The 13,342-nt window shown below is 42.2% G+C and overlaps 1 protein-coding gene across 1 annotated transcript in view; it reads left to right on the plus strand.

The window, feature by feature from the left end:
- The first annotated feature begins 1,795 nt into the window (after positions 1–1,795).
- Positions 1,796–13,342, plus strand: part of DPT (dermatopontin) — a 28,585-nt gene continuing 17,038 nt past the window's right edge. The window contains exons 1-2 of the mRNA XM_061453859.1: positions 1,796–2,141; positions 12,869–12,994. Coding sequence (XP_061309843.1) covers positions 1,843–2,141; positions 12,869–12,994 — 425 coding nt within the window. The 5' untranslated portion in view covers positions 1,796–1,842. The remainder of the gene's footprint in view (positions 2,142–12,868; positions 12,995–13,342) is intronic.

Below are 13,342 nucleotides of genomic sequence, written 5' to 3' on the forward strand. Positions count from 1 at the left end.
CATCCCCATCTTTACCATTGGGCTATGTAAGGACTTCCTTCCAAGGAATGGTGCTTATAGAGGGCTATGTGAAATGAGGATCATATATATATGATAACATGTTCCTGCTAAACACCTTCCACAATGCCTCTCAGGCATACACAGCAGTGTGCAGTACTCCCGGATGTGACTGTGTCTAAGTAAGAGGGGAAAAAATATACATTATTTAGCTTAAAAACTCATGTGAGATTGTGCAGTTCAATTCTGCAGGCTGTTGTCCATCAAATAACTACGGGGTTTTTAATCTTAAATTTCTTCTCTCTTTAGACTTGGCTACCTGTGTCTCCTAGTGTTACCTAAGATCTAGAGGATGGCAGCTCCAAGGAAAGGGCTGTTCTGTACTGTCTCAATAGCTCTTTTCCCCAGGCATCTGAGGCTGCAGCATCTGCAAGTGAGGTTAATAAGGATGAAGACAGCTTTTGAGATCTGGGGCTGGTTCATAAAGGTACCTACCTCCTGGGATGCTTATGCTCCTGCAAAGAAATGACCTGGCATGATGGGTTTGGAGTTCCCTAGGGAAAAGCGAGGCCACTGCTACCCACCATAGATCTTTCTGATGGTATCAGCAACAGAGTAAAAGCTTATACACGTTTTTTTCAGTGCATGGCCCAAATGAGGAAGAAAAGTAGTGAAAAGAGTGGAGGAGAAACTTGCAGCAAGAAACACCCCTTGGAACCTTTGTGGTAGTTTTACTGGAAGAGAAGATCTGAATCTGGAGCTGCTCCCAGGGTCACACATTTCACTAGTAACACAGCACAGGCAACATATGCAGATGTTAGATCTATGTTAGATTGACTTTGGACTTTCTTACTTATTAAAACATGCTCAAGTCCGACAGTTTTCTATGGGTCAAGTACACAGTTAAGTAAAGCACACCATTCCACAATCTCCTGAGCAGGGTGGGTTCCTGATAAATTATGTGGGATGTGACATATAAACACATTTCCAAGTGGCAAGTCAGTTTTTGAATCTGCAGCACAGCAGTTCCTCAGCCCCATGTTTCTAGCCCATGATAAATGCAAGGTAGTTTTAAGCTCAGAGATTCCAGTATGCTGCGGTGACACATGACGTTTATCTCATTGTAACTTGCTTATGTGCTTTATCCTCACATTAAAACATCTGCCCAGTCCATAGTTTTACAGTGCCCACACAGTTGTAGCAAAATCAATTCTGCATGGAATAAGCTGATCCCCACTTCTCAGGGTGAGCTGTTTCCATGCTGAACTAGATGCTCAGTCATTCAAGCTCCACCCAGCCTCCAACCAAACCAAACCAAAACGTCTAAAGGATTTTTTACACCACGAGCAATGAATCCCACATCTTACCCAACTCCCTGCTTTCTAGGAACTGACAGAATCATGTCACTATATTTAGGGAAGAGGGTGGGGACACACACATTTTGTTGCATGTTACTAATGATGGAAAGTGGCAAATTCAGACAGAGCTTTAATTTTAAATAAAGTTGTTTTGAAACTTAACTGCTCTCTTGAGGTTCAAAGTGGGATGTCTGTGATAGTTGTACTACAATGCGTATCTTGGTCTACACAGTAGCTCTGCAGGGATTACAGATGGCTTGGGATAGTGGGAAGAGTGCAGGCCTGCAGCCTGCAGACTTACTGCATTTGCAAAAATTCCACCTTAAGAAGTAATTGGATGTGTCTGTGTCAGAGAAGGTTTGCTAAGCAATGACACATTGCACTTGGATCTGGAAACATAACATCTGGAAGCCAAATGTTAGAGGCAATATAAAAGGGACAGCCCAACAAACCAGCAGGGCATTTCTAAGCCAGGAACATCCTCAGGATGGACCTCGTCCTTCTCTGTGTGTTCCTGCCTCTGGTGACTGTGGCATGGGGCCAATATGGTGACTATTACTATGGCCCCTATAACTATGGAGATAATGATGAATGGGTCAATGTGTACCGGCAGGGTTTCAATTTCCAGTGCCCACATGGGCAGGTGATTGTGGCCATCAGGAGTGTTTTCAACAAGAAGGAAGGCTCCGACAGACTGTGGAACTATGCCTGCATGCCAGCGGCCCAGAGCCTCGGTGAGCCGACAGAGTGCTGGTGGGAAGAGATCAACAGGGCGGGAACTGAATGGTAGGATACCCCCAACCACCCCTGGAGGGCACAGCCCTGATACCCCCTGTGGAATGTGGGTGCTAATACTGCAGTCAGAGCAATGCAAATGCATAGTAATGCCATCATATGCAGAGGCTTCACTGCCCTGAACAGCTGCCTGAGACTCATTAATCATGATGCCTGTGTGTGAGATGATCAGCATCACATCTGCCTTCTCTTTAGAAATTTCTTGCTTGAGGTTCTCACTGTGCTTTAGAAATACTGCATTGTTCGGTCACTCACAACCTCAGCTGCAAAACGGTTTGGTCTTGTTTCTGTCAGTTCACTGATGAGGAAAATAAGGCATGAACCTTCAGTGAGGAAAGGATAAAGTCCCCCTTGAAAGACCACTCATTGACCAGTGACTAAACTGGGAATAAATTTCAAAACTCCTCTCTCCTGCTCTTATCACTAGGGACAGAAAAAAAAAAATATATATATATTGCACTGGCTTTTCTCTTTGTGTTTTTGTTGCTAAGCTTTTTGGCTTAGGCACCGTCAAAAGCTGTTTTCTAGTCATGCTGATGTTACAGAGCCAAAAATCCACACTAATGAGCAATGATGGTGGCATATATATGCATGATAATGATAGAGGATCATGTTAATTTCCTAATACAGTCAATTGTGGTTAACCAAACATTATATGTTCCACCAACCTTAGAGGCAAAGGTGATCGCATTTCATGGCCACAGTAATTTCAGGAATATGTAGAGTGTTTCATGTTTAGGTAGTACATAGCCAGCATTTAATCATCTTCTGATATTTTAATGAAATATGAAACACAGTTTTGAAAACTCCAAGTTTGAAATATCTTTGAACAGAATGAAATGAATGCAAGAATAGTCTCAACTACTTGAAATGTGGTTGTTTGTGTTGTTTGGGGTTTTTTTCCCCAGAAATTGCAATGTGATTTTTGTAGATTTCATGTTATATGGGAACAGGTTAGCAATGAAATGTAAAGCTTCTGCTTTTTAAATGATTCAAAATTCTGTTCTGCATTATTCATAGTCTTTCATTACCACGTGATACATTCCTATGGCTGATGCAATTGCTAAGGAAAAAAAGATTGACCCGACACTTAATTTTGGAATAGGAACTGAAAAGAAAGGCTAGAAAACAGGCAGAAAGAAGACACTGTAATAATCCTAGATGACTTCTTCAGTTTTCATACACTGATGCAATTTCTACCTATTGCATAGCAATTTTAAATTAGACCTTTCTATTGTTCAAAACAAAATCATTATTCTCCTAAAAATCTCTGACAGCAATGCTCAAGTTCACCTCTTACGAGGACATTGTTAAGTCTATACAGAACATTTTCTTCTGCTGTCTAACCATGGGGCCATATTCATCACCATGCTCCATATGCTTAGCATGACTACATCCAGTGTATTACCTAAATCTCATTTCCTTCACCTCTTAAAAAATGTTTCCACTTTGTCCTCTTTCTTGCCTACATTTTTTCCTATTGCCAACCATATCTTTTTTCCAAACTATTATAACCCCTCTTTAATGTGTTTAACCCTGTTTCACTCTATTTTCTAGCTTTTGGAGTTATTTTAGTTATTTCTCCTCTAGCTCACCTTTTCAGTCCAACATCCTTACATTTACCTGTCTTCTCTGCAAAGATATCCTTCTTCCATTCTTCTGTCTACTGGGGGAGGCAAGAATACACCAAAGTGACTAGGGAACACATACTCCTTTGCAAAGGTGAACTCGTGCTTAAGCTGTCTCCATGTATCTTAGCTAGCTGTGCCTTGCTGTGTTCTGCAGTTTTCTGCATCCAGGGCTGAGCTAGTTGCATCTACAGTGAGTGTTTCATGGAGAGCTTCTTGCTGTAAGCCAGTACATCCCTCACTGTTCCCAGACACTGCTGCCCAAGAATCCAGCAGGCTTATCCCGGACTGGAGTGAAAGACTGGGCCAGCAGGCAGCCAGCCTGGATTGTCTGAGTGCAGACTCAAACCTCAAATTAAAGTGATGGCATGGATGCAGCCTGTGGGGCCTTTGACAATCCCAAACCTTCTCTCTTGGCAGTCTTACTCCTCACAGCTGTCTCTCTTTTCTCTCTTCCATGCCCAGCTCAGTACTATTTGGAACCATCCACAGCTCTAAAGGGAGTCACTCTCTAATCAAGTGGGACCACAAAGATGAGTCACAATCTGTACCCTTAGTTCCTGTTTGGCTTCCTCTGTTTCCCTGCTGATCTCCTGACAAACCAGTCTCTCGGTGAGCAATACATCATCCTCATGTCAGCTAACACACCACTTTGTAGGACTTGCTAGTCCATTCCCCATCTGTGTAGGATGGACTGTAATATCCTTTCTTCAGCTCTGCCACACAGGGCACTGTGTCTCACCCTGCACATCAGATCCAGGAAGATTCAATGGCTTGTACTACCAATAACTGCAAAGCTGCCAAGCTTTTCCTAAAGTTTAAGCTACACTTCCTCTTCTGTAATTGAGACTTTCTGTTCCTTGCCCTGCCTTCACTGAGTAATGTGAACTAGCACACTGCATTCTTTGTAAAATCTTTTTAACTTATGAATAGGTAGCAGCTATGCCTTTTCCTCACCTACACACCTTCACCCATGTTTTTGCTTTCAGGCTGAACACATCTCCATCCTTCTAGCTCTCCTTTGGAAGTTTTGTACTCCAACACTCCTAAGCAAGTGTTGATCTTACGTAGAGCTCTCCTTTGAATTCCCTCCAGTTTCTCAGCCCTGTCCCAGAAACTCTACTCTGGCAGAAACACCAAAAAACTACCTTTGTCAAATGATGCTTATGGCATTTCACAAATACTATTCTGGACTGAAAATCAAGATCAAGCGAGCTTTTGCCCTTCTGCTCCACGGGAGGTTTCCGTCCTCCCTGAGCTCACCTTTGAACACCTGTGTTAGGGGCCTAATGATCCTTCTGGCTTTTTGGATTTTAAGCAGGAGGTGTCAGAAAAGTTACCACAGGGACAACTGGCTTGTGGCAGCCAGGCATTTATAGTGATGTCACTTTTTGATCCTTCGACGTTGGCTCTTCCTATCATAGAATCATAGAATCATAGAATCGTTAGGGTTGGAAAGGACCGTAAGATCATCTAGTTCCAACCCCCCTGCCGTGGGCAGGGACACTTTATGCTAAATCATATCACCCAAGGCCTCGTCTAACCTGGTCTTGAACACTGCCAGGGATGGAGCATTCACAACCTCCCTGGGCAACCTGTTCCAGTGCCTCACCACCCTAACAGGAAAGAATTTCCTCCTTATATCCAACCTAAACTTCCCCTGTTTAAGTTTTAACCCACCAAGCGTTGGATTGTTCACCCACTAATAGGGAACGTGAGTGGGTTTAGACCATCGTGAGACAGGTTAGTTTTACCCTACTGATGATGAGTTGTGGCAATAGTAATCCTGCTCAGTACAAGAGGAACAGCAGGTTCAGACCCCTGGTGCGTGCACTTGGCTGAGGAGCCACTGGCGCGAGGCTACCATCTGTGGGCTTATGACTGAACAGCTCTAAGAACCCGCCTAGACGCTTGTTGTGCTATTGCATCACGGGTCGCTTGTGATTGACCCAGGAGATGACAGTCTTGTTCAGAATGTGTGGGTGAGGATCTTCCCAAATCTTGGTTAGCAAAGACAGGCCTTCCTCATAGGAGAAGGAAGGGTGGGGCCAGTTCTGCGCAAGCTGCGCCTCACCTAACAAATCCACTGTGCAGGCTGGAAGGGCTCACTCTCACGTGTCTGTATGGACGGGCGAGGGTCGAAGCGGCAGGTGACAAGGTGCATGGGAAGCTGCAGATCCAGCGTTGCATGTGGGCGGACAGGCACATCAGTAGCTCGAGTTAGCTCAGGAGTCGACAGTCTTGGTCAGACGCTTCCAGATTGCCTAAGCAGCTTTTTTTCCAACCAGATTTTCATATCCCACGTGCCCTTGGTCATCACGCTTGTAGTAAGCGTGGTTAAAGCCCTTCCCAAATCTTCGCTCGCAAAGCCAAGCCATCATTCTGGACTATTGTGCAGCTCCACAACAGAGACAAACCCAAGAGACATTTCTTTAGAAAAGACAACAAAACAAAAAAAAGCTTTAGAGAGAAATTGATTGGAAATATAAAGCAGAGAAGAAAGAGTTTTCAACTCATTATTTTCTTTGGCCATTAACACTGGAGGAGAAATGGTAGAAATTATGTGGGGAGCATAGGGATAGGAGAGTTGTGGAGCTGGAGGGCAGGAGGGAACCACAGGCAGAGCTTGTTTAGTTTGCTTGCTACACTAAGTATCATATGCACTCCTAGGATTAAACCCATAAGACTTTGCATTTTACAGATATGAACAAAAATATTCAAGAGAAAGAGGGCAATGACACAGATCCCCATTAGGCATCTAATTATGATGCCTAGGTTATGACCTCTGCTCCCTTCCAGGGTCAATGGAGAGAAACAGGTACTCTAAAAACTGTTCCCTGGGGCACTCTGTCTCTCTCCAGAAGCAGACTCACAAAAACCAAACACTTCTGACAACTGCCTAGAATTACTTACTGAATTTCAAAATACATCTAACTATAGGTGCTTTGCTGATAAATGCATCCCTGAAGTTAAGCATTTATGTACATACACTTCTGAAGAGAGCATGTTCTTTTGTGTTTTGCTGAACGGACATGAAAAACCTGTGAATTTGTTACAAGACTCACAGGGAAAATTTAGGCAATATGTCTGATTAGATGACCAGGGCTGCCTTCTCAGCTTCATTAATCTGTGAATACATTTGTAGTGAAGTACGTATACAAAGGTTTTGTTGAATCTGTACTAACACCTGCAGAGGCTATTTGGTAACCAAGATGCTATTCCTGGTTAAGCTTATGTTCTTAGCTCCATTTGTACTGGAGCAAGTTTGACTTTTGGCAAATATTTCGCAACCTAGGAAAAGGTAAGGTTGGAGTGATTGCAGGTGAGACTATTCTTCACTGTTTCTCTAATACTACAGAGTTGTCTCCACAGACAAGCCTTTGAATAAGGTACTTAAGAAAAACTATTTTTCTTGCCTGAAAGAGATCATACCAAAGGATAGGGATCACATGAACAAGTGAACAGAAGCTTGCAAGTGAAATAAAATTAACTATTCCTCCCAGGAGAAAATGTTTGGTTTACACCACATAATACAGATGGAACCATGTATCTGCAATACACTCCCAGTTGCCCATAAGGCACAAAGCAGAAACATTTCAGGCAAGCAGTGTTTAATGCATGTTTATTGCCTCTTTTCCTTGTTTGGACTGCTGAGAAATTGTTTGGATAGGACTTGGAAAAAACAGGTATTTATAATTTCCCTCCCCACTCCCATACTCACTTTGCTTTCTCTTTAAGTGCACAGACACATACACCCAGATCCTTCTAGTAGGCACACAACCCCATTGCCTACAAACTAGGTGCAAAGACAGAGTCATGAGCAAAGGAAGTGGCTGCAGGAGCCTCCTGTTCAGGCCCTGGCAGCAGACTCCAGTAAGCCGGCAAGGAACTGCTTTTGTTCTCAATCCCTGACCAATCCAAGTCTCAAATCTGAGGCTGTATTACCCAAAACCAGTATTCAAGGTGCCCTTTCAAACTGTCCCCATTTGAGCTATCTATGCAAACAAGTTACTTTTTCTTCAAAGCCCTAGGTTTCTGTTAAAGGGATAGTGCTACAAGCTCTTAGCACAGCGGCAATGGACTGAGTCCAATGGGAGCATCCGAGGAAGAGTGTTTTGATAGATAGGGAAGCCTCATCAGCCCCTCGGGCAGAGAGAAGAAAGTAAGTCATCACTGACCCCTAAATGAAAGAAAAAGATAGCTGAAGATTACAGTGAACTTGCCTTTGGCATGTGAAAGTCATGACAACATTTCTCACCACCCTACAACAGAGAGTAAAGACCCCTCATAGAAGTGGCCACTGGTGACTGGTATGGCCTAATCAACCACAGAAAAGTCATTCCCTTTGAGTGCCAGCATTTCAAGTGTCCTGAGCCTGCCCTCAGCCATTTATGTCTCCCCACTCATCGGCAACTCACCATTAAATTAGCTTTCATCATATGACTAACCAAATTACACAGAGGGAAGACACTCCGCAAAAATAACTCAGGAGAGCAGGACAGGGCATCCCCTCCATGCTGTACCAAAAGGAAATTAAGTTTTGGATACTGAAAGTAAGAGATTTTGTTGGAAAAACACTCCAGGAAAACAGTCTATCATTAAAAATGCCTCCCACACTTCTAACTGTGGCCTTACCAGCTGCATGAGGTTAAGCCACCTCTCTCTGTATGCCCCTCAGGGAGGGCTGCAGATGAACGCACACAGTGTTATTTCTAGTGGGTCAGTTTGCCTTGTCTGATACATCTCCCTAATATATAGATAGGTTAATTTTTCTGTGACAGGTTCTAGAGAGACAGATAGCTTTAAAGTAATTAATGGTGCAAGTTTTATAGGAGCCATCTGTTCTACAGCAAAACAGTGGCATTTTTTTCAAGTACATAGAATGACTCTCAGGTCACCCTGTTACAAGGAACAAATCACTATTAATGCAGCATGACCCAGTGACTACTGACTGCTCTGTGTGTCAGACCCTGCATGATTCCAGGGAGCCTCAGGGATTGCTACCCAATGGGTGCAGCAAGGATGCAATGCAGGCTCAAACAGCAACAGTTCCTGCATCTTGACTTGAGTGGATTTGTAGTGAACAGGCTTCCCCTTTGGGTTGTCATCTTCAGGACAGCATGCTGCTCAGGCTAATTCCTGACATATCTGAAGGACAGGGGCCTGAGAGAGAGGTTTACAACGTAGCACCAACATCAGATAGCGCTCAACACTCTGGGGCTTTGTCTAGCACAGAGCAAAAATTAGATGTAGGCATAATTATCAAATTTCACCACAATTGGTGCCATTGCCTAAAACAATTATACTGTTGCAAACAATATTTGTCTTCAGTCTGGCAGGCAAATGTTGAGTCAATGAGGTCCACAGTTGGTGGCTGAGACTAGATCGACACGTGCAAATAATGTGGCACAATTTAAGTGCATCAGTGAAGCAGACTGAAATACAAGCCATGCATGGACCTAAAATCCACATGTATGTTTTCAGTGGGTTTGTTTCAAAGCAGCTCTAGTTTGGTCTCTCTGATACAAGCTCACTGGTTAACAAGGAAAGCAATACTGACCTGAGCTAAACTGGTAACATGGATGCACACTTTGGTTGCTTGCCATGACAGAACTCAGCTGTACAACACTCATTAAGGAGTTCAGAAGATTGGAAAAGGAGAGGCTTTTCACAGCAACTGTAGCAGGTCAGGAAACTCTCAGCTGCCATATCCCTGTTACTACACAGAACTCCTCCCAAAATAAGGCTGTATAGTTTTACTTACTTTCTATGAAACACTGCAGTGATGTTACTGATGTAAACAAGGGAAGGGAAGGGCAACTTCCCATTCAACAGCACCTGACCCTCACCTCCACCAACCTTCCCACTTTCCCAGCCAGCTCACCTCCTCTCCTCCCAGTACCAAACCTAAGAGGCAACTCTTCATGCATCACAACTTGAGCCAATTAGGGAAACAAAATTACCTATACATTGCTAAATTTAATCTCACACAGTCCCAGATGGTTTCTCATTCTCTTCTGCATTCACCTTCTAAGAGGTATCTTCGTCTCTTCTTAGCCATGTCAGGATTTCATGAGTGAGGAGAACAGTGACCTTAACTCTGAATACTGAATTCTCTACAACCAAAGTGTTACAGCGTGGTTCTAGTAGAAAAGACATTATCCTTACTTGGCCATAAATCAAAGGTCCTAAATCACTAGCTTTTATTCACCATGCTGGTTTGTAGGATTTGCTGTGACAGCAGTAGTGAATTCAACAGAGAAGGAAGAAATCCTCACATATTGTTGTTTTCCAATTAGTGCATAGAGCATCTGACTGAAAAGGTGTGTGAGGAGGGCTGTTTGCAGCCCCTGAAGAATTACTTTCTGCTTCTAGGAGAGACTGACTGGGAAAAGGAAAGAGAAGGAAAAATGGTATACGAGCTGACAAATAAGCACTCAAATTTCTGAGAGCCTCTCTTCATTTTTGGAGGAATACCTGGATTTGACTTGAAAATTAGAAACATGCAGGGCAAAAAAATTGTATATTATCCCAAAGCTAAAGAAAACTACTTCAGTGTCACTACTGTTTTCCTTTCCCTGAACCCAGTATTGAGCTTGAATAAACAGATTGCAGGACTTGGTGTGTATGAGACAAAAATAGCAAGGGAGAATTGAACATAAGCTTAAAAGTATATTTCAAATTTTACTTTGAATATTTTTAAAATAAAATGGCAATTTAATGATAAGACATGACTTATGTCCAGCTATCCTCTCCATTCAAGAAACTAATTTTTATGGAAACTTTAAACACTAATTTTTTTTAAATCAAACTTTTCACGAGAAGATAGAATCAGGATGAAAAATAACTAAACCTTCCTAAAGTTTACTGCCCAAAGATGTACACATGTAGACATAGGAGAGTTATATTAGCTAGATTTTTTTCAATCAACTAGAAAAAGAGGGGTCCATCAGTGACATCTCTCTCAAAATAAATCTTCCCATCAAAATTGGACTGTATTAGTAGAGGTGTCAAGAAAATAAAAGCTGCAAAGAAAAAAGGGCAAAGAGGGCAGGACTTCTCAGACTTAATGTGAGCAGGTGGGGAGAAAAGGATAAGGAAGAACCTCCTACAAAGACAAGAAATATCAGACACTAATAGATGGGACATTGCAAGGTAATGGTGAGCCTCAGAGAGGAAGTGCAAAGGAAAAGGGCAAATGAAATGCTCCTGTTATTGCACCTAGGCAAAAAACCTAGAAAATCTCAAAGGGGCACAAGGACTGGAGCAGTGGAAATGCATGTAACTGGGGGAGAGGCAGAAGAAGATGAAGAGATACAAGTCTGGTTCTACTTTACACAGATTAAAGCTCATCTTGCAACAGGTACAACCATTCCCTATATTTCTGTGAATCAACCTTTCTTCCGTTAGGATAACACCCATCATCTGCAGCTATCCAATATGTTTACACAGAATCTTAGCCATATGTTCCCACGGCCTATGTGCCAAAACCCAGAGCAGCTTCCTATCAAAGTCCTGCTGAAATCCTCTGAGAGCCAAACTGCCTTACTTGGTGTGATACCATAGCAACTCAGAGTCCCTTAATTTCTTAACTCTGAAGGTCTTTGAAAGAGTCTCACAAAGCACAGCACCTATGTGTGGCCTCAGCTATGTGGGAGATGCAGGGGTACAAACATATGTAAATACTCCTATTTACAGAAAAACAGAACACAGTGGAAGAAAGGACATACAGAAGAGACCACTTGTTCAAAGGTAGAAGCTGAAATTTAGGCAGTGGAATTAATCCCTGCACTCGTCAAAATTGATCAGTTTTTCAGCTTTTGCATACAGAGTCCTGAGCCTCATGCTTTTCAAGAACACTTGCATGCACAAGTAAATGACTTTCCAAACACTAAAGTCTGCTCCGTTAGGTGTTTTCCCTTCTGGAAACTCCAGGGTCATTAAAATAAACCATGAGGTCATTGAATGAAACCAGGAGACATTTGTCACATTTGTTAATCATAAAGTTACTTCTGAAAGTGTCTTTTGAATATACCAATGTATTTGATATTATGGTATTGCAAGGAAGGTTTGCTACAGCTCAAGGCTGCCAGTTTTTCTTGATGAAGGGAAAAGAAAGACAAGAAAATGGAAATTCCTGTAATTTTCTCCAACAGGGAAACAATAAGGCTAGGAGGGTGCTTGAAAGAATGAGTACTCAATAGCTGACTTAATAGCTGTCTGTTTTCACACTCTCCTTGTCTTTAGTCTCCAAGAGTCAAGCTATTCAAACTGGTTATCACTCAGATTACTTTGGGTATCAAGGTCCAGATGCTAGGAGGGCGTGCAGAAAGAGAAGCATATATTTGCATGCTTAGAGACCATGTCTATTCTACTTGAAGGCAGTGATTTATGCGTGTGACAGAACTGCCGTGTATACAGAAAGCATGAAACAGCAGATTTTTCTTTTGAAAATCCAACCATAAAATTAATGTGAGCCTTATAATTTCATAACACCTCATAACATTTTCCTCATGTGATTGTTATCAAGTCATGATCTCATCACAAGCCTGTAATGTTTTGAATTAATAGTGTCTTCTCCTGGAGACAGGTAATTGGGAAAGAAATAAATCGCTGAACTTCTTGCATAAAAGAGTTTGTAAGGCTTCTTTTTTGGAGAGAAGCTATTGAAAAAACTTACTCCAGTGAACCCCAAATGCTCAAATACCAAGTCAAAGATAAAAATATTAATGGACTATTCTGAAGTCAGTAAACAGTTGAGAATGCCAACACCAGAACGATATTCTTGCCCAATTAGCCTGCTGAAATTATTAAATACTTTCATAGAATCATAGAATCCTAGAATAGTTTAAAAAGTTTTAAATGCAACATTAATGTTAAGAAATTATTAGTTAACTACTGCTTCTTTCTTATATAAAGTGGTTACTCAATACACAGCAAGCGCATACAGTGCTTCCCGATGCAAAGCCAGACCTTTAACTTTCACCCTGAATCAAAATCTTTAATGATGTTTTCAGAACTGCTTGGAACTAGCACAGAATCTAATAACATGTTTTTCTTACATGTTCTTCCCTTTCTCATGTTTATTAGGTATCAAACTTGCTCAAACAATGGGCTTGTGGCTGGTTTCCAGAGTCAGTATTTTCCATCTGTGCTTGACCGTGAATGGCAATTTTACTGCTGCCGCTATAGCCGGAGATGCCCATATTCATGCTGGTGAGTTCAAGCAGAAACCAAACCTGTTAGCCTCTTTTCCCCAGCAGTCCCTATAAACATCTTTCTTTGGCCACTTGGCCCATAAAAAACTTTGTCTTAAGAAAATTTTAACTGTGTTTTATGGGGCTAAGCAAGTTATTTCCAGTCTAGTAACAGGATTCTGGAGGATCCATGGCTAAGGGAAGAGAACAAGGGCAGAGTTACACTGAACAACGCAAGGCAGTAACTAGCCCTAGATGAACACATCTGGGTACAAGCAGCAGCTCCCTCTCTCAAGGCTGTTTGAAGACCAAATTGAAAATGAGCTACTGAACATAGACCAAACGTTAAAAAACAAAGATGGCCTCA

This window comes from Pezoporus flaviventris, unplaced genomic scaffold, assembly GCF_033815535.1.
Source record: "Pezoporus flaviventris isolate CSIRO_AGI_PZ_B2104156 unplaced genomic scaffold, CSIRO_AGI_Pfla_v1 ptg000015l, whole genome shotgun sequence".
In the NCBI taxonomy this organism is placed as follows: domain Eukaryota; kingdom Metazoa; phylum Chordata; class Aves; order Psittaciformes; family Psittacidae; genus Pezoporus; species Pezoporus flaviventris.